The sequence below is a fragment of the Mesoplodon densirostris genome, chromosome X (assembly GCF_025265405.1).
Source record: "Mesoplodon densirostris isolate mMesDen1 chromosome X, mMesDen1 primary haplotype, whole genome shotgun sequence".
Taxonomy (NCBI): domain Eukaryota; kingdom Metazoa; phylum Chordata; class Mammalia; order Artiodactyla; family Ziphiidae; genus Mesoplodon; species Mesoplodon densirostris.
The window spans coordinates 39,776,424-39,798,659 of record NC_082681.1 but is presented as its reverse complement, the minus strand read 5'-3'; the positions used below and the strand labels follow the sequence as shown (position 1 = coordinate 39,798,659).

Sequence of the window (22,236 nt, the reverse complement as noted above, 5' to 3'; positions counted from 1 at the left end):
TTGCTGCCATGTCCTGGCTATTGTAGATAGAGCTGCAATGAACACTGTGGTACATGACTCTTTTTGAATTACGTTTTTCTCAGGGTATAGGTCCAGTAGTCCCACATCTTCTTTATCCATTCACCCGTTGATGAGCACTTTGGTTGTTTCCATATCTTGGCTACTGTAAATAACCCTGCAATAAACAAGGGGGTGCATATATCTTTTCAAATTTGTGTCTTCATATTCTTTGGATATATACCAGAAGTGGAATAACTGGATCAGATATGGTAGTTCTATTTTTAATTTTTCAGGAATCTCCATACTATTTTCCATACTAGCTGTACCAATTTATTCCTACCAACAGTGTATGAGGGTTCCCTTTTCTCCACATCCTCTCCAGCATTCTAAAATTTCTTTCCTCTTTGATTATAGCCATTCTGACAGGTGTGAGGTGATATCTCATTGTGGTTTTGATTTGCATTTTCCTAATAGAGATGTTGAACATCTTTTCATGTGCCTGTTGGCCATCTGCGTATATTATGCTTAGTGAAATAAGCATATATTATGTTAAGTGAAATAAGTCAGAGAAAGACAATTACCATATGTTTTCACTCTTAAGTGGAATTTTAAAAAGTAAAATAAATGAACAAACCAAACCAAGCAAAAACAAACATATAGATACAGAGAACAGAAGTGGTTCCCACAGGGGAAAGGGGTGTGGGGAGGGCTAAAGGAGTGAAGGGGGACAACTGCATGGTGACCGATGGAAACTAAACTTTGAGTGGCGAGCACACTGTAGTGTATACAGAAGTAGAAATACAGTGTTGTACACATGAAACTTCTATAACGTTATAAACCAATATTACCTCGATTTTTTAAAAAGGAGATTATATGTAGTGGGGAGGTTTATATATGCATCAGATATATTCTGTCTAATCAGACAGAAACCACTTTTGAGAGATGGAGTGCCAGTGGTCTGGTAGAGCTGAGCAATGTAGCCAGGATTTGGAGGTGGTAGGGCTCTCCGCTCAGGGAGAAAGTTCACACAGGTCACTGAGCCTGACTGACTACAGAAGAATGGGAGTGTGGTGTGAAATTCACAGGAACAGATTTCATGCTTGGGGGCCTTTCATTCAAGGCCATAACTCTGCAGGTTCCTCTGCTCTTTTCTGGGAGACTGAACCCTGCTCCCAGAGGGGTGACTAGGATGGGCCTCAGGCCCAAACGGCTACATCATTTGTGAGGCCCAGTGCAAAATGAAAATGCAGGGCCACTTGTTCAAATTTATAAGTCATTTCACGATGGTGATGGCAGAGCATTAAGCCAGGCCCGGGATCTCTCGAAGCACAGGGCCCTGTGTGACTGCACAAGTCCTGTCCCCACTTAACATTTCTGCTAAATCCCCACAGCTGCAATGTCTAGAGAATACAGACCAGCTCCCACTCCCCAGCCCCTCCCTGGTCTGGATTGACTGGGATGATTGAGGTCTAAGTGGGCCTTTGGAACCTATTACTGTGAAGTCACAGTACTGGGCACTTGTAAAATCCCTGCTGACTGATCTAGAGCAAAAGAGGGAGGAGGGTGGAGTCCAGGGGGGGAAGGCAGGCTGGAAAACCCTGGGTGCCCATTGGCGAAGGGAAGCTGGTGGGTGAGAGGTAGATCAGGCTGGTGACCATTCCTGACATGTACAATGAAGGGAGCCCTAAACTAGGGCCTGGAGGCCTGGGCTCAAATGTCAGCTCCGCCACCCCTGGGCAAATTAAGTGATCTCTGAGTGTGTCCGTTTCCTCATAGATAAAATGGAGATACTAACAATAGTACCTACCTCATTGGATTGTCATGAAGATCAAATGAAATCCTGGATAAAAGCACTGGGAAAACTCTCATGATGTATAGAAATGTAAGACATGTTTATTACACACACATCTCAAAACTTCTCCTAGCAGGTGGTGACTGACTTGCTCTAATGCCTAAAATGAGACATAAGGTTAAAATTCATGGCCCAGACTTCTGGTTTTGGCCAAAATAGAGGAATACCATTCTCCCCTCCTTCCCTCCCAGGTCCTCCCTCCTACAACTAAAAAACACTGGACCTACCACAACAAACAAACATAGGAAGACTGAAAGGTGAGAAGAAGGCAGGCAACCTAAGGACCTCAGGACTTGAGGAACAACACAGCCTTGAGTCCCCTGGGTTTTCTTATTTCCTCCCCATATATTCCAGATAGGACTCTGCAGAAACCCCAACCCAAAATTTCCAACAGGCACCAACCAAAAAATGTTCTAAGAAAAGCCCGTTCCTCCTAGTCAAAGGCCTAGGAAAAGGGTCCTCTAATAATAGAACACCTTTTGGGGGGCTCTTCCCACCCTACTCCAACTAAACATCAATGGAACAACGGCATACCACTCCCCTGGGGTTTCAGTGGAGCTGAGTGGGGAGCTGATCTTCTATGCCCTGCTACCGACTAGTCTAGCTGTGCTGAGTCTCCACGCCCATCCTGCAGGGAGAAGACTGAACAAGGCAATGTGAGGCAGGGTTAGTTGGCCTCAACGAGCAATTACAAATTGTTCTGAAACAAATGAAAAACATGGGAAATCCCAGGAAAGAAATAGAAAATGTAAAGAGTGAAGACAGATGAATAGAACTTACCCAACCTGAAAAGCAGAGAGAAAATAGACTGAAAAAAAATGTGAACAGGGCCTCAGGGATCTGTGGGACAATAGCAGAAGAATTAATGTTTGTATCATTGGAATCTCAGAAGGAGAGAGTAAAGAGTGTGGGGCTGAAAAATATTTGAAGAAATAGTGGCTAAAAATTTTCCAAATTTGTCAAAAGATATAAACCTACAAATTAAAGAAGCTGAGTGACCCCCAAACAAAATAAGCCTAAAAATATCCAAGACACACGATAAGTAAACTTCTGAAAACAGGAAGTCATGGTCCAAAGGACAGAGTAGGTTTGGGGAAATTCAGTACAGAAGATCTTCAGGACTGTCAGTCTCCCCTTTCTGCCTCTTGCCAGGAAAGGAGAAATCTCAGTTACTTCAAACCCTAGCTTCTTCTGGTCTCTATCCCCAGCCCCACTCATCAAATCTACCATTCAGTGATTCAACAAACATTTATGAGCACCTAATATTTGCCAGTCATTCACCTAACTGCTGGGGAGACAACAGTGAACCAGCCAGAGTCCCTGCCCTCATGGAACTACAATCTAATAGATGGAGACAGACACACAGAGAATGTGTTGGGCAAGAGAGTAATTAAATAGAGCAGTAGCTATTTAGATACACACTTTTCCCAGAAAAGGATCTGGGATATTCAGATCATTCATTCAATGTTTATTAAGCACTCAAGCACTCACAGTATCTGAGAACCTGCTAGACCTTGAAGAGAGAGACCATAGTCATTCTTGTAGGACAGGATTTCTCATCTTTGGTACTATTGACATTAGGGACCGGGCAGTTCTTTTTTGTGGGGGCTGTTCAGTATGTTGTACCATGTTCAGCAATATTCCTGGCCCCCTACTGACTGGATGCCAGTAGCATCTTCCAAGTTATGACAACTAAAATTGCCTACAGACCTGGCCAAAGTTCTCGTAGAGGGCAAAACCAGCCCTGGGTGAGAACCAGTGTTGGAGGAAAAACTGACAAGTGGACAGATAGTTGATATAAAATATGTTCACTGCAAGCATAGAGAAAGCTCCCTCGGCTCCCATTGCTTACAGGATATGATTGAGATTCTTTAGCTTCAAAAACCAGGACCTTCAGAGGTGGCCTCACTCTCCATCTCCAGCCATATTTCCTGTTGTGTGGCCAAAGCTTGCACTACACTGTGCTCTAATCATCCTCAAAACATGGCATGACTTTCCCTTTCCCCAGGTCTTTCCAAGTGCCCTTTTCTCTACCTTGAATACCTGACCCTGGCCAGCGACCTCAAATGGCACAGCACTCCTCTTAAGTCTTTCTTCGAGGTGTTTATCCCACTTTGAGGACAGGGACTGTGTCAAGTTCATCTCTAGCCCCAGAGCCTGGCATAATGCCTGCTCCTTGAAGGAATGCAAGGATATGGAAAAGAGAGAAGATTTGACTGGTCCTAGTTCTCAGATTGCCTCCATGCTTCCTGGAAATGAAACAGTCACATTCATACAACCAGGCTTGTTAAGGGTGAATATGTGTGGGATGTATTAACAATGATAGAGCATGGGAGGAAGATTCATGTGATGAGGAATTTGAATTGGGCCTTGAAGGATAAGTATGGCTTTGATAAGATGAAGGGGAGGAAGGAATAGCTAAGGGATGGGGGTGGGAAAAGATAGTGGAGCACAGCACACTCACCGGACTGTGAGAAAACCAAAGCCCAGAGAATACAGGCCTGAGACCTGCCTCGTGGTGCACAAGAGGTCTTCTCCCACTTGAGGTCTGGCTAAATCTTGGCTCCTTTAAGCAGGCAGCAAAGGGAGAGGGTTACAAGATTGGTGGGAGTTCTGGACTAGTGGAAAACATTGGGAGTGACAGGTTTAGAGAATGAACACAAGCACACTGCCCCCCCAAATGAGCTGATATTCCAAGCACAGGAAGCAAATTCTTCCTTAGCACCTCTGCTTCAGCTGATTTTGATGGAGCATGTGTCATGCACAGTGTGCTTCCTGTATATCATCATGTTTAGTTTTCACAACAGTAAGATGGGTCTTTCTGTGGCAAAGCTGAGATTCAAATCCCGGCTTTTGGGTGGAAGGCCTGGCTGCTTCTATTGTGCCATACTGCCATGGTTAGCTGGGCCCAAGTTTGGGGTCTGGAGGCAATCTTAGTGAACTTCTTCGTTCCTTCCTTCCCTTCCACCCTCTATAGAGCTCTAATCCTAAGTAAGACACCTTCTTCAGAAGAGCATACATACCGTCAGGAACAGGGCATGCACAAACACTTCCGAGATTGGTGAGGGAATTATACCCAGATACAAGGATTCCTCTGGAAGATTTCCAGGCTGGTGCCTCATCCCTTTGGAGCCCCTTGCCCTAAGTGAAGCTCAACTGTGAGTTGTCAGACAAAGGCCTATGCCTGGTAGCTTTCTTCATGCCTTGGTGCCACTTGGTGGCTGTGCCCCAGCACAGGGACCATGGGAGACGTCAAGTTGGAGATGTCAACAGTGGGTGATGTTGCTGCTTCCTCTGACAGAAAGATACTCAGTATAGTTTTTCCTATTTAACATAATCCTACTTGGAGAGTGAAACTTCCTAAAGCTAGAGAACCATGGGAAGAAGGTCAGTAGCCAAGACACAAGAGCACTCAAAAAAGCCAAACACTTATAGTGAGGATATCAGTTTTTGAAGGCATCTAAGGTGCTTACTCCAAGTCTTGGTGAAGGTTCCTGTGGTCCCGAACTTAGAATTACTCTTCTGAAGGCTGACTTTTCATACAACTGAACCCATCAGCTCTTGGGAGGAGGCAAGTGTGGTGGGAATGAAAGGGGGCACCAGGGGCTTCTTAAGCGGCCAAGAGAAAATGTGATCTGGGGACTCTTTTGTCATGCGGGCCCCCAGCAATGAGCTTCTTGCTTCCCTTGAGGTGAGGGGTAGCACCTGTCCCTCAGTAGGGAAGACCCTAAGGCTTCTGTAGTTTGTGACTTACAGAATGTGGGTGCAGGTGGTGGGGTGCATTTCTCCTTCTCTCTCCCCTTTCTGGAAGCTGAGGAGTGATTGCTGTCTACCAAGTGGTACTTTGTCCAGCTTGGCCTTCAACCAAGATGGTGCTTCCACTCTTCATTTCCAATCAGCCCCTGCAGTCTGACCTCCACCAGGAAGTCAGACCTCTTCCTTTCCCAACACTCCTACAGACATTCACTCTTCTCCCCCACCCCAGGGGCACTTTGCTTAAGCTGCATATTTCTGCTTCTCTGTCAAAGCTTTTCCCTATAGAATCTTCAGCCTAAAGAAACAGGGACAAACCCTCCATCAGCCCTTACTGCCTCTTGGATCATGTCTAATAAGGCCCTGGAACAGAAGGGAGCAGCCCTGTGCCAGGTGCCTTACATGCATTATTTCATTCAATTTCTCCATTAGCCCAATGAGGTAAGTACTGTTCATTTCCCCATTTGATAGATGAGGAGACTGAGGTTCAAAGAAGTTGAAGGATTCAACCATAATTATGCAGCTAGTAAGTAGCAGGACCAGGGTTTGAACCTACGTGCTTCATTCATCACACTTTTACTATCATTGTCTATTTTATTTTCTACATCCTCCAGTAGATTGTGCGTTTTTAACTTTTGTTTTCATTTTGCAGAATTTAGAATTGTCTGGAACTTCTTCAGCAGTAGATGAGACTTGAGCTGGGCCTGAAAGGATCATAGTGCTTTGAGAGAAAGTAGGCATTTGGGGAATGGGGTAGAGAGATCTGCAGCATTTCAGGCCCTGAGTCAGCCAGATGGAAATGTGGCGTGTGTTGGGGATGAGCTTCAGGAAAGAACAGCGAGGTGGATTGGCGGGGCTGGGTTTCAGAGTTCATGTTGGAAGTTAATGGGAGATCAGACTGGGGATAGCCTAAATCTGGAGGAGTGAGGAGTTTACGTGAGTTCCCCAAGCTGGTATTTGTAGACACAGGAGGCTGCCTAGCCAAATATAGTTGTAGACAGTCATGGATTAGTTGACTGGGGCAGCTGGGAAGGCTGCCACTGAGAATGGGTATAATAGAAACTTCTTTCGTACCAAGCTCCTCTGGAATGGAGACAGTGAGCAAGGGCCCACCTAGGGCAAAATGGTGTGTCACGGGTCTCCTCACCTGCACGTTTCGCCCTCCTCCCTTCTCTCTCTCTCTCTCTCTCTCTCTCTTTTTTTTTTTTTGGCAACACCGTGTGGGTCTGTGGGATCTTAGTTCCCAGATCAGGGATCGCACTCGGGTCCAGAGCAATGAAAGCCTAAGTCTTAACTGCTGGACCACCAGGGAATTCCCATCACCATCCTTTCTCTTTGGATGGCAATAGAGCCATCCTGCCTTCTCCATGCAGAACTCTCACCTTCTATCACTGGCAAAGTCTCACCCAGGACCGCCTTCTCTACGCAGCATCTTTTTCTCTTACTTTCCTCCATGCAAACCATATTGTTTTTTACTTCTGGGCTCTATCATGTTACAAGCGTAAATCTGATAGGAAAATGCTCAGTAGATGTTAACGGTTGGTAACGTCTTAATAATGTTTTAATTTGAATGGGAGCTTACAATGCATTTGCTAGAAGCAGGGGTTATCAGGGGACTTCGGGCTGAGAGAAAATGGCGATGAGGATGGGGTGAGGATGGGGGTAGAGGTGGGAATTTGAGAAGGCGGTATTTGGGTGACCTTTGCATAAGGATAGTCCTGGTTATTTATTAAATATTTGAAAAGAGGCTCTCCCCATTCCCCTCCCTGCCCCCTCCACGTTCTGCCCACCTTGTTCCCGCATTGCAGTGCCCTGCCAGGAATAACTGCATTAATTCAAACAACCCTTAGATGCAGAGAAAATGTCCAATTTGGTTTGGGGATAGGAACTCTTCCTGAGTTGTCAAGGACCCCACAGAACTGAAGCTGCTGCTATGAGAGCTCATGTTCACAGCTCCCTTGGACACTAAATTTAACAGATGGGACACTTCAATCCAGGCCACAGTTGTCAAAAACCACAGTTTAAATCAGTCACAGACAACTGTTTCATTCCCCACACTTGCCTGGGTGTAACAACTGCAGGAATGCCTCTGCTTAAATTACACCCAGTGACACCACAGGGAGAGACATGTCTCGGCCGCATTCATTCTCTGTCCTTTCTGAGCTTCTTTTATAGTAGGGGTCAGTGCCCTTTCCAAAATGGGGTGCCAGGGCTCTGAACCATGGTCTTTTATCAGCCCAGTGCATGTTGGTGTATATATTCAATCATGCCAAGGTGGGAGGGTGATGAGGTAGGAGGGAGAGGACACAGCTATGCTGAGTGTTGCAGAAGGGAGTGTTTAGCCAAGGATTAGCCAGTGACATGGCAGCCCCGGGTGATGATTTACAAAAATAAATGGTGAGGAGAGGTTCTACCTGTGGCCCGTGACCTGTGTGCCTATAATAACCAGTCTATGCTTCATCACCGGGTGTCCAGCCGCAGGGTACCAGCTCCTGCATTATGGAATCCATTCATGCATGCATCCACCCAGGCATTTATTGAGTGACTGCTCTGTGCCATATGGTGTGCCAGGCACTGGGAACACAGACATGAATAAGATAGTGTCTGCCCTTAAGGAGCTCACAGTCTAGTTCCCAAGAGTTCAACTATTTACTCAGCCTAGAATTCACTGTCGTTCATTCCACTAGCACTTGCTGGTGCCTGACACTGCACTGCGCTCGTTGGTGAAGATGTACAGAGAAAAATAGGACCAAGTTGTTGACCTCAAGAGGATTCCAGTAGAGTAGCGTAGACAGAAACACAGACGTGTCCATTTGTATTCCATGTGGGAAGGGACGTTTGGCTTAGATGACGCCCTCTGACCAAAGATCCTCAATCCAGAGGGAGCATGACTTAGAAGTGGGGAGCAGTGGATCTGGGGGAGGCAGACTTTGTCTGAGACTTGTCCTGTCACAGTACCAGACATCTAGGTAGGGGCTTGGTAAACAAGTGTTATTTTTGTTTGCCGAGCAATCTCTTTCATCACTCCCTTTGCATGGGGAAAAAAAAAAACGAAACACTTAAGCTAGTGAAATAAAACAGGGAGGCCTCCTGATGAACAGATTCTGTTCTACTTGTGGTTCATGGGATTTGGAGCCTCTTCAGCTGATAGTCTTCCTGTCAGAGCTTCCACTACCTTGTACTGGCAGTTCTCAATCTGGAGGTCTCTAAAGGGAGTAACTGGTGTTCTTAAGCTATTTTTTAAAATATTTTTTAAAAGTCTAATAGAAATTGCACATTCAGCCAAGACAAAGCCACAGAGAGCTAAGTACAATATCAGGTTTCTTTGCTTTTGACTGCAATTATATTAGCCTGGTGTGGTTATCTCACGCAGATCAGAAGCACTGGGTGTGTAAAACATTGGGAAAATGAATTATTCCATAATAAATGTAACTTTGCTAGATAAAAAATTTTCCAAATGTGAGGCCCACAGGGGAAAAAGTAATAAAAGGGATCCTTGGTGGTGAAAAGGTTGGAAATCACTGGCCTCTACATCTGGATGCCAAAGTTTGGCTGCAGATTCAAAGCCTATGACCACAGAATCCTGGGATTATTGGCATCTGACACCCCTGATGTGGTTCCTGTTGGAAAAGCAAACATGCTCCCTGCCCAGCTTTCTAAAGTGTTATACATTAACCAGCTTACAAAGCACCATTCACGGGTGGACAGGGTTTTTTTTGGATCGTGGTTTACTGTGTTTTTGTACCTGCAGTGAAAGAACATTTCAGAGGAAGCATAGGCTTGCCTGAAATCTACAAAGCTATGCTATTGCTGGACAAGCGCAGAGCTCCTTGTAACTTACAGGGCTGGAACAAGCTGTCCACACCTTTCTCCTCATCAACAGCCTTCATCCAGTACCTCTGAGAACGCACATTCCACAAACACACTGGAAACAGGCTAAGAACAGCCATCGGGTGTAAGCGAAAGAGGAGGGACTCTGCAGGCTGGGGAGGGAGGGAGGAGATTTGGAAGTGGCCTGGTCAGAGAATCATTCCCACTCTTCCCATTGTCTGAAAAAGTCTTCTGGAAGAGGCTCAGAAAAACAGGGGAAAGTGGAGCTGAGGTTTCTACAGAGAGAAGGAACTCCCCGAAATATCGATTCCAGCCCAAATTTAATATTTTTTAGAGACTGTAATTGTGATAAAATATACTTAACATAATATTTACCATCTTAATCTTTTTTTTTTTTTTTTTTTTTTTTTTTTTTGCTATACGCGGGCCTCTCACTGTCGTGGCCTCTCCCGTTGCGGAGCACAAGCTCCGGACATGCAGGCTCAGCGGCCATGGTTCATGGGCCCAGCCGCTCCGCGGCACGTGGGATCTTCCCGGACCGGGGCACGAACCCGTGTCCCCTGCATCGACAGGCAGACTCTCAACCACTGCGCCACCAGGGAAGCCCCCATCTTAATCATTTTTAAGTACAGTTGGCCCTTGAACAACACAGGGGTTAAGGGGTGCTGACCCTCCGGGCAGTTGAAAATCCACCCTCCATAACCACAGTTCTGTACTCACAGATTCAACCAACTGAGAATCATAATACTATAATATGTATCTATTGAAAAAAAATCCATGTATTAAGTAGACCTGACAGTTCAAACCCATGTTGTTCAAGGGTCAACTGTATAGGGTTCAGTAGTATTAAGTATATTTACATTGTTCTGAAAAAGGTATCCAGAAATTTTTATCTTTGCATGACTGCAATTCTAGACCCATTAAACAACTCCCCTTTTCTCCTGCCCCCATCCCCTGGTAACCACCATTCTACCTTCTGTTTCTATGAATATGACTATTTTAGATATTTCATAGAGATGAAGCATACAGCATTTGCCTTTTCATGACAGGCCTCTTTCACTTAGCATAATGCCCTCCAGGTTCATCCATATTGTAGCATATGTCAGAATTTTCTTTTTTAAGGTTGAATAATATTCCATTCTATGTTTATGCCACATTTTGTTTATCCATTTGTCTGTCTGTGGACACTTGGGTTGCTTCCACCTTTTGGCTCTTTTGAATAATGCTGCTATGAACATAGGCATGAAAATATCTCACTGAGGCCCTGCTTTCAATTCTTGTGGATATATACTCATAAATGGGATTCATGAATCATATGGTAATCCTATTTTTAATTTTTTGAGGAACTGCCATACTGTTTACCATAGTGGCTGCAGCATTCCCAGCAGCAATGCACAAGGGTTCCAATTTCTCCACATCTTTGCCAACCCTTGTTATTTTCTGGGTGTTTTTTTAATAGCAGCCATCCTAATGGGTGTGAAGGGGTATCTCATTGTGGTTTTGATTAATAATTAGTGATGTTGAGCATCTTTTCATGTGCTTCCTGGCCATTTATATATCTTTTTTGGAGAAATGTGTATTCAAGTCCTTTGCCTATATTTTAATTGGGTTATTTGGTTGTTGTTGAAGTGTAAGAGTTCTTCATATATCCTGCATATTAACCCCATATCAGATATATGATTTGCAAATATTTTCTCCCATGCCTTATGTTGCCTTTTCACTTTGCTGACTGAGCCCTTTGATACTCCAGCCCACATTTTTAAAAACAAGGAAAATATGATAAAATGAAGAAAGAACCCAGCAGGAATGATGCCTGGGGGCCTCATTAGGTGATTTCTCCAAGTCCTTTGAACTCTGTGTTCTTGAATTCCAGTCCTCCTGGTGATGTTCCTCCCAAGCTCTTTGTACACTGCTTCGTCTTTACCCCATTAGCTCCAAACTGCTTCTAGAGAGAACGTGCCCCATTCTAAGTACCATCTGCCTTTAACACCCCATAACTTTCTTGCTGCTTCCTCCATGCCTGCAAGATGTGCCTTTTCATCCTGCAGCATCTTCAGCCTTGGGTGTTGTAATACAGCATCCTCAAATACACTTGCAACCTCTCTGCCATCCCAGGCAGAGACGAGTTTAAACTCTGCTTTTGTGGCAGCCATAGTGGTGGGACTGAATGTAGAGGCCTTTTGATGTAGGTATCAAAATTTCTCTGAGAAACAAGGTCTAATGGAAAGACCATCAAACCATCACTTCCTGGCTGTGTGACTGTTGACAGGTCACTTCACCTCTCTGAGCCCCCATTTCCTATCTGTAAGCATGAGGATAGCACCCCGACCCTGCTGGGATTTGATGAGCCTTGCTCAGGATAAAGCATGTGCAGTGCCGACTCAGTTCCTGGTGCATCTCTGGAGAGCTGGGCCGCTGGTAGTTTCTCCTTCTGGGCCCAGACCCTTCAGCCAGAAGGAAGCTCACCCAGCCAGGGCCCGGTCCACACAGAGGTTGCACAGTGCTGAGGGGCGGGGACAGAAGTCCCTCATCCGCCCCTGGCCTCTGGTAGCCCTGTGCCCCAAAGAGCCCAGGCTGCGTGAGAGGCTGCCACTGCCCAGCAGGAGACCCCCAAATATCCCTCCCTCAGTGACACCTTTCAGTGGCCCTCAGCTCTCCCTGGCCTGGAGTTCTTCCTACCCTCTGACTCACTTCCCTCTAACCAGAAATAAAACCTTTTCTCCCTCACCTTCCCACAGATTTCATCCTTTACCAAGCCCTGTAGATTGCCTGTCCTGCTCCTCGGCACTGCCATTACCCTTGTCCAAGCTGTTATCAGTTCTCTCCTGGATCAAGGACGTCAGTGCCCTGGGCAAATGCCCTCCTTATCTCCTCTTCCTTTGTCCCTGCAGTGCAATCTCCACAGGGCAGCAGCAGAAATGATCTCTCTACAACTTTTATCTGCTCATCTCAATCTCCTGCTTAAAACTTTTAAATACCTCCCTGGGTGCTCTTCAAAGGGGAAGTTCAAACTGCGAAATGTAGCCTACAGGCTCCGTGTGTGTTCTGGCCTCTGTCTGCCTCTGGCCTCATTGTTCATGGCCTCTCCTGCATCACACTCCACAGTGCAACCATATTGGATTTCTTTCGGTTGCTCCAACTAACTTTTCTCAGGGCTTTCACATATGCTTTCCCCTAACCTGGAACATTCTTCCTCCCTCTGGTTTTTATGCATCTGTAAGTTTCCGTTAAGATGTCACTTACTCTGGGAAGGCTCTCCTAACTCGTCCTCACGCTGAATTAGGTGCCCTATATGATTCCCCTGCCGTTTTGCATTTTCTCCCATCACACTGTGTTATCGTTACTGTCTCCCTTAGCTAGACTTGGAGCTCTGTGATGTCAGGGGCCATGTCTGTTTACCCCCTAGGGCCCAATACAGTGCCCAGCATGAAGCATGTTGTATGTTTGTCAGATGAATGGATCCCGATTTCCCTTTGCAATGCGGTCTTCATCCACTCACTCCCTTCCACCTCACTGAAGGACTTTCTGATCCCCAGATACATTGGACGTGGATCAGACCCTTTGCCTTTGTGCATACAGGTCTTTCTGGCTGGAAGGCCCTGCCCCCCACCCCCAACTTCAAACAAACTCCAACTTGTTGAAGCCTCGGGTCAAGTTTCATCTCAGTGAAGGCCATGCCTGAAGGGGACCATTAAAATAAAGATTTACTCTAGGCAGGGTAATTCTTAGCTCATTCCTCATTGTTAATGCTTTATTATTCTAACTCCAATATCTAGCAGCCTTCATTAGCCCACCCCAGCAGCCACTGCCCCTCCTCTGGGATCTCCCATCTCTTTGCAGCACCTCCATTATGGCACTTGCCCAAGGTCTTGGGTGATGGTTTTTTGTTTGTTTGGTTAGTTGGTTGGTTTAATTTAGTTTAGCTTAGTTTTTTTTTTCTCCCTGGAGGAGGTAGGAGGACATTGTTTGACCTTAACCCTCCTGGCTCCTTGTAAGGAGACCTTGGCTCATTTCTTCAATTAAAATGAGACATAAATTCTGTCCCCTCCCCCATCCTTTGTCCCCTCCTTGTTAGTGTGTCCACTCATTACTGAGACAAACCAGGGCTGCTTCCTTTTCAGGAGGCATCATTTTTCCAGTTAGCCTTTGATTGGAAACAGTACCATTACAGCTGGGCTGCTTTTAGTGACTGCTGGTGATAGGCGGCCTGGCCATATGGAAAGACCACTGGCCCAGGAGTCCCCAGTGCTAGCCCATCTCTGCCTCTAGCCAAGTGTCTGAATGTGGGTAACTTCCTTTCCTTCCCTGGGCCTCAGTTTCCTCCTCTTCTGAACGATGAGGAGTTTGAATGTAATGTTTTGCTACTTAAAGTATGATCCGTGCACCAGGAACATGGAGCATCCGTGGGTAACTTGTTAGAAATGCAGAATATGTGGCCCACCCCAGACCTTGTAAATCAGAATCTTCTTTTTAACGAGATCCTCAGGTGATTCAATCCACAGTAAAGCTTGGGAAGCGCTGGGAACTTCGCAGATGAGAGAATCACTGAGGCTCTTGTTATACATAGTTTCCCCGGCCACTGTCCTGGAGCCCTAATCAAGTGGGACTGGGATGGGATCCCAGAACTTGTATTTGTGACAAGTACCCCATGTGACTCACATCCCTGAGGAAGTTTGGGCAACATTGGACAAATGGTTTATAAGGGCCCTTCCACCTTTGACATTCTGCAATGCTGTATGCAACTGGTTCACTACTGAGGATAGTAAATAGTGGTACATAATGCAGACCCCTAGGACTTAGCCTTCTTTAAATTGGGTAAAGTACTTTTAGAAGCATCTAGGGTTGTGCAGGTGGGGGGTGGAGGGAAGGAAGAGGGATGACAACAACTTAAGCCAAGTCTTCTTGATTGGAGAAAATCAGCAGCCTCCAGGGTTCAAAGAGAAATTACCTGCTTACTCAAGACTGTCTCCTTGAAGCAGTCAGGCTTGATACAATCAGACTACCTGAAAGACCCTCTTGGAGCATTGAAAAGGGAGGATTAGAGATAGACGGGGCAGCATGTCTCTCACACTGGTGATGGGATGGAGGAGACGGGGCCAGAAAAGTTGACAATGAAACCTGGGGAAAAGCCTCTCCCAGAAGAGAGTCACATTCTCCAAACCCTCATTGCGGATGCGTGTCCTGACAAGGGATGTTTTCCCATTTGTTGAGTGTATTTATATGAAAACTTTAAGAAAGGTCTAAAAACGAAATCACATTTAGTTATATGTTTAAAAAATCACCTTTATTTGGAAAAAGAAAAAAATTACCTAAGATCAGGACGGCCCTGGAAAGTCCAGGATAGGAAGTCGCCAGTTTTTCTCCATGTTTGGATTTGTTTTTCTTATAAATATGCCTTAAGTTCCCTTGCTGGTAGGTTTTGGCTACATCTGAGATCTAGACAGGTGGAGAGAATGTGGAAGGGCATTCAGAGGGTATTTTTCTGGGCAGAGAAAGAAGGGTAGACTCTGTCAGCAAGAGTGAAGTGTGAATGAGCATGGCACAGCCAGGGCCCGAGTCAGGGGAGGAGCTGGATAAGAAGGAGGCTGCTGAACTGTCCAGAGCAGAGGACCAAGTCTGCGCACAGCGGAAACTAGGACAGAATTGCTCAAGTCGGGGCTTTCCCTTTTTCACATTATCCCATATACCCAGTCCGGCCACCAGATCCTGATGCTTCTATATCAATAGCTCCCTCCTCTCTACCTCCACTGCTCTGGCCTTAATTCAGGCTCTTTTCATGTCCCCATCTGGACTCTTGCAACAGTTGCAAAGATCCATTCTCAATATGTCTTTACATATGCAAGCTTTTTCTCAAGCTTGAAAAGGCTGTCTTTCTTCAGAAAACTGAATATAAGGAGATCTTATCAAAGTTAACAGCCTCTTGGGTCTTAGTTCTACTGGGCAAGATGCAAACTGCTCTCATTCAAACGGCCCATGAGCTCCTATAGGCTACTTAGATCCTCACTGAGTCCTGGTGAAAAGGAAGTGGAATTCACAAGAGCAGGGGTTCTCAAACTAGAGAGGTTCTCAGAATTCTCCAGAGAGCTTATAAAAACAGGAATCGCTGGGCCCTACTCCCCCAGTTCTTGATCCGGTGTAGGTGGTGTAGGACCTGAGGATTTGCATTTCTGGTGAGTGCCTGGGTGGTGCTGATGCTCTGTGAGCACCTTGAAGGTAGAAACCCTGCTTTATCTCTATATCCCCACGGCCTTCGCATAGGGTCTGGAGTGTGGGAGGCTTTCAGTAGCCACTGTTGAAAGAAGGAAACCATAAAAGAGAGAGAGATAGTGTAGTACTCCTAGGAAGAACGTCCTTCAAATACCAAACACCTTTTTTCTTTCAACTCAGCTCATACTGGTTTCTCCATTCTTTTAGTCTAAACCAGTGGTTGCCAAACTTCTAGAGTTCACAGATCATCCAATTCTAAGAAGAAAAGAAATATCGATTTGATTTGAGCCTCTCCTAGGTTTACTCACTTTTTCGTTTGCCTTGTTAGGACATTAAAAGACAAACACACACGTGTCTTCTACCATGACCAACATTTCATAAAACAAAGAACATTTTAATAACAAAAATGTTAAAAGGCTATGATCGCAAAACAAAAGATAGTCCTTTAAATGGAGTACATTTCTTTCTATGAAAAACCACATGATATTTCCTTAGTTTTCTCTTTCCACCATAATCTTGTGAACGTTTTATTACAGATTACCATTGGGTGCTGTACCAGCATTTGGGAACCACTGGTCTAAACCCACCCAAACTATAATTCCTCCCAGAACCCTGTGTACGGGGCCTATAACTTTGCCACCTCAGGTAATTTTTGGTTCTCAGGGAGGGCCATTTCTCATGCTATTCCGTCTGCTTGGAATGCTTGCTGCCCACCTGGAAAGCCCTTAATCTGTTCTCAAATCCTGCCAGTTCCGTGATGTTTTCCTGACCTTCATCATCCTGGGACATTAATTGTCCCACACTTGGTGTTTCCATAGCACTCGCTCGTTTGCACTGGGCTCATCTATTAACAGGTCTAGGCTAGAACTCCTGGAGTCCTAAGACCAAGACCTCGATCTCGCAGATACCTTGGCAGGGAACCTGGAACATAGTTATTTCTCCAGAGATGTTTTGATAAAAACCATGAAAAGGAGCCGGACTTGATCTGATGGGCAATAGACAACGATCATAAGTTCCCGGTCAGAGGAATGACACCTTCAAAATGATTCTTTAGAAAGATTTTACTTGCAGTGGAGACCAGGATAGACCAAGGTGGGAGAAAGTGACATCATGAGAAATCAGTGATGAGAAGGGCCTGATGATATTGGAGATGAAGACTGGCCTGGCCAGTCTTGTTGTTGTATCTAACTTTTCTTTGGATTAGGAACACTAAGAAGTCCTCCCCATATACTTTCATTGTCTCCACCAGAGTGATGGTCATGGGGCTAGTTGATAAAATACTGTATGGAGGAAGCATCCTCAATCACCTTAGTCCTTGCGAATACCTAGGCTGCTGGCATCTTTGCTTCTCCAGACACAGGTCAGATGGGAGCTGTAGGGTTGGCCCGCACAGTGAAGTTGGCTAAACTGTTTTCCAGGATCTCCGCCTCCTCTTTCTGTGCCCTTTCCTCCCTCCCTCTCCATCAACCTCTTCACAAGCCCAGTACCTTGTGTTCTGTTAATAAAACCCTATCTGAGAAAAATATTCAGTTTGTCACTTATGCCTGAAGGTGACATGATACGTAGGTGTTCCCTCTCCCAGAGAGTAGCTGCACATCAACCTACGGAGGGAGAAAAGCTACACCGTCCAAGGAATTGCAGGCAGCAGGTAGAGGTATTTTCAAGGAACCCACATGGAGTCTTTCTTGGGCCTCTGAAATCACAGTACTAGAAGTGGCCACCTATGCCATTGGCACAGACTGACCTTGGCCAAAGCATGGTAAGCATAAAGAGTTCATTTGATTCCTGCTCAACTCTGGAAGGGAGATCTGAGATCTTATATGTTGCAAATGTGCTGTGCTGTTAGCTATGGTGTTTCCATCATACATTGATCCTCAGCTTCCTCATCTATAAAATTAAGGGGTCATTTAAAATATAAAATAATGTCTAAGTTTTTCTGCCAGCTTGGACATTTTGTGGTTATATGATCATCGGTTCAATGCTTTAAAAAAAAAGAGAGAGAGAGAGAGCGAATGTCAGCCAGAAATATTGAAATCAAATTTTATTTTTGGAAAATGACATTACACACATCTTGCAAATGTACACAGAAATGAGAATGAAATGAAGAACAGAGCTTGAGAGCCAAAATGATTGCAAGAGCAGCTCTGTGGCTGCCCGGTGTTGAACGCTGTGAATCCGCAGCATTCACAGTTCACAACACGTTACACACATGGGGAACTTCTCTAGACTTTGAAGTCCTCTGCCCAAAGAAAGCCCTCATCAAATTGCGGAGGGAGGAAGAGGGATATTAACAGGCACAGGAGATGAAAAGGGTCTGCTCCAGCTGGTTTACACGGGCCTCGCCAAACCTACCAGTCCAAGTGGGAACAGCAAACCATAAAGGAGGATGCCTTCTTGGAACACTGCTTTTGAATCACAGCCTAAGAGCGGGCTAGGCATTGCGTGGGAAACCAACAGCAATGCATAGAAACCCATGTCCTTGTCTTTTCTGGCTATAACTATTCTAAAGGGGCAGCTAAAAATCCCTAAATATCTATTGTCTTTCTCTGTTTTCCTTTTCTGTTTTAAAAATAATTATTGGTCATTGGTCAAGAAGAGCCTTCTGAGGGCCTCTGAATATTTCAAAACTTCTGCAAGGATAAGGGACATCTTTGTCCACTGTCTTTAGATTATATGTGATTCTGAGAACTATTCAATTCTGCAGTGTCATCAGATGGCCAAAGAGGCTCCCAAGTTGCCACTGATTTTTATGCAAAGGGGAGCTGAGTCTTTGATCACAATGACAATCCTTGGGAAATGGTCAATAACTACTGAGAGAATGTTGAGAAATATCTTCCCCCCCCCTTTTTGGTTTGTTTGTTCTTTGCTGACTTGACTTGGCAAAAATTATTGGCCCCTAAATCAGTTATTTACAACCGTAAGACACCTGGGAGCAGCAGGAGGGAGAAGGCAAGGGAGGGAAGAGGGACCACAAGGAAGAATATATTCTTTTTAGAGGTTAAAATGAGTTATTTAAGAAATGTGATGTACAATACCATGCATTTACTCTCCAAAGCTAGTCACTAGCAAGCTAACGCCTCTAACACTACAACCACCAATTACAGCTGTTTTGCTACAGTAACTGAGTTCTAACTACAGCTATAGGGCAGAAAGGGTGGGCTGTTTCCATTTTAAACTTTCTCCCTTTGAAAATGGCCATAAAAGCGTTTTCTGTACAAGTTTAATGGCACAAAAAGGTGACCGAAAACGTTTTAAAAAACTTACCACACATGAGAAATGCGAAATTCAATCAAAACATGCATTAGTTGTGTACAAGTCATAAGGGATCATTGGCTTCAAGCTGCAATGTATTACAGGACCGTACGTTGGAGACATTTTGGTATAACCTCTTACTTGCTCAAATCCCTTTAAGAGAACTTATAAAGTAACGGCATTGGAAAGGGCATTCCATATGGCAGCGCTAAGCAGTGACATTCCCAAGGGCTGTGCACCCTGTCGAATAAATTAGAACCTACAAGATGGCTTCTTTAGTTCCATTAATTACTCTTATATGGACTGCCTGCACAGGATCATGAACAGTTGGTGTCAATAGTAAATGTTTAGGTGGATTTAGTAACAGAAGGAAAAAATACAATTCAATTATGTGACTATTTCTTTTTATATTATGGAACTGCTAAATACCCTTACCATTTAAACCAACCCAAATTGCCTATCAGTTTAACTTAAAAAAATTCAATATTTGTCAAGCCTTATGTTTATAAGGTTATTATAGAGAGCTTATTGTGTAACAGTAAAACTTGAAACAAATTGTTCCCCCACCCAACACCAAATGACAGGAGAAATTACCTGTGGTTTCTCACTATATTGTATTGCAGCTTTTAAAGTTATGAGCAAATTAAACAAAATCAGTTCATAGTATTTAGCTGATATGAATCCATAGGTGGATTCTTCTGTTCAGCTGATTATTTCTCTGAGCACACTTCACTGCTCCACAAAATGGTGGGCTAAAAGGAACCACAAATTGGTCTGTACAATGCTTGGAAGGCAAAGACCCAAAGATACGTGAGTTATAGGGAAACTGCTTGTGAGGATCTGCTTCGGGGAATTACAACTGAAACCGTTGAAGAAAGGGCCAGGATCGGATTGATTCCCACCAACAAACTTCTAACGGGACTCAGGTAGGATCAGGGCTCATTGAGTCTGGAAATAACCTCTCATCACCAAGGCAAAATCACAGGGCTAAGAAGAGGCATATGTCCAACACCTAGATAATGAGGAAGGAAAAAATAAAAAAGGGAGAGAATAAAAGAGAGAAGAATTGCAGAGGACAAAGGAGAGATGTTTGTACTGTGGAAAGAGAGCGTGATAAAACAGAGTATAAAACTGAGAGCAAATATGGTGAAGTAGAGAGAGAAAGAAAAGACTAAGAGATACACAGGGGAGGTAAGGTAGAGAGTGGCAAAAAGCCATTGATTTCCTCAGGTTATTAACCCATAAATGAAAAGTTCCAGTGCCTCTAAGTCTTTGTCTTAGTTTACAAGATGTTTGCTCTGACTTCTGTTGTGCTATCTGTCCTCTCCCAACTAGTCTGTCCTTCTCATCTGGAGCAGGAAGATGTCTTAATTCCCAATGAGAATTCCATACTCCCCTAGCCCCGGGCATCCAATATAAGACAAGATTGCTTCTGATTCCAGAAGATGTTGAAGCCTATAAACTAAGGAATAAAAAGTTAGGCAGTTAGAAGGGGTAGGGGCTCAAGAGTCTTGTCATATGATAAACAGTGTCGCACTGCCTAGGCCACAGTGGGAGGCCTGCTTGGATACTTAACAGAAAACAAGCAGGAAGAAACCCTAAGAGGCTGAGTATAAAGACCACACTAGATCTTTGAGTATGGAGATAAGCTTGGGGACCAGGGTGGGAGAGACAGAAGAGGAAGTCACCCTCTCCTGAAGAGACAGGAGGAGCAAAATTCTTTAGCCAGACATACTGAAAGACCGGCTGATGGAGAAGGAGCCTTCTGGTCTCTGAAAAGAAAAAGTGGAGGGGGCTAGGAGAAGCTGCCAAGTCTCAGTCCACGGTAGGTTGCCCGCTGGAGCCAGGGCTCTGTGTATTTTCCTCCCTGAGGGTGTATCTTGGTTGCTGTATGGCAAGAACCTCCAGCCTTGTATCTACTAGGGAAGTGACTTCTGCTAGCCAGAGGAAGAATAAAATTGGGAATTCTTTTTTTTTTTTTTGCGGTATGCAGGCCTCTCACTGTTGTGGCCTCTCCCGTTGTGGAGCACAGGCTCCGGACGCGCAGGCTCAGCGGCCATGGCTCACAGGCCCAGTCGCTCCGCGGCATGTGGGATTTCCCCGGACTGGGGCATGAACCTGTGTCCCCTGCATCAGCAGACGGACTCTCAACCACTGCGCCACAAGGGAAGCCCGGGAATTCATTTTTAAGAAATGATTTGTGTTCTCTTGGCCCATGATCATAGTGCTTAGGGCTGACTAAGGGTAATCCATTGAGGGTTAACAGCACTGGACTGGGTCTGGGCCACCAAAAGCCAGAGAAAATGTTGGAGATGTATCTCCAGCCAAAAGGTAGGCGAGAGGAATCAAGGCAGTATTCTTGCTCCAGGTGGTCACAACTACAAAGAAGAGGAAACCCTGCATGGAATCAGAACAATGGATGAGGCTACATATGGGGTCTCCTTCTTGGGCAGAGACAGAAGTGTGACAGCCTCAAAGTTTCATACCAGGAGAGAGACCTAGGAAGCCCAGCAATTGCAAGGCTCCATGGCTACACAGGAGGTCTCAGGTCACTTCTGGCATATCAACAGCTAGGCCTTTATTCTGTCTAGTTTCCTGGTACTAAAACATAGGACTCTAACCCCTCCCCAGTCCCAGATGTGCTTCAAAACAGTGATGGTTTACTTAGGAAGCCAGCCTAGGCCTCAAAGCCAAATCTTTTAATGCAATGAAGACAATACAGGAGTGAGGCCTGGTCTTAGAAATCCAAGTGGCCCCATGTGGCCAAGGACAAGTTCCAATGTTTTTAAAAGAAATATCCATGCTTTTTATTCCCATGGCAAACTGGACAGTGAAGGAGGTCATTCAAACCCCACTGTCCCAGTGCGTCAGTCTGGGGAAGTCTCTAGGCATAGATGTTTTTGAGGTGCGCTGAGCTTGGGGAACATTCCCATCAGTGTGCTGGAGCTCATCTTGGAGAATTGGGCATGCTTGTGCCCTTGTCCAAGGGAGATGCATTTTTTTAAAAAGATAAGCTATTTAGAAAAATATCTGAGGGGGACTGGGGACATGTCCATCCAGAGTACTGAAGGGACTAAGAAGTAGACACAATTTTGTCCAAGGCAAGCACTGGATTGCTGGTCTAAGACTTGGGTTGGGTGATTCAAAGAAGGATCTAGAGGCTCAGACCCCTTCTTCTTGCCTTCTTCTGATAACAACACATCTCCTTTAAGGTTCCTTGGTTACTTCTGATTGAGGAGGAAAAGCAGGAAGGAGAGAGAATTTCCTGAGGAGTGGGGTAAGCCCAGAAGGAGGCCTTTTGGAACTGAACTAATGAATACCTAGTTCCCAGGAAGAACCTT

General features: G+C 45.0%; 1 protein-coding gene across 1 annotated transcript in view; it reads right to left on the bottom strand.

The window, feature by feature from the left end:
- Nucleotides 1–1,300: 1,300 nt before the first annotated feature.
- DCX (doublecortin) overlaps nucleotides 1,301–22,236 on the bottom strand; it is a 137,202-nt gene continuing 116,266 nt past the window's right edge. Inside the window, exons 6-8 of the mRNA XM_060086420.1 lie at nucleotides 3,896–4,027; nucleotides 2,633–2,637; nucleotides 1,301–1,541 (exon numbers count right to left, since the gene is read on the bottom strand). Of these exons, the coding sequence (XP_059942403.1) occupies nucleotides 1,301–1,541; nucleotides 2,633–2,637; nucleotides 3,896–4,027 (378 nt within the window). The remainder of the gene's footprint in view (nucleotides 1,542–2,632; nucleotides 2,638–3,895; nucleotides 4,028–22,236) is intronic.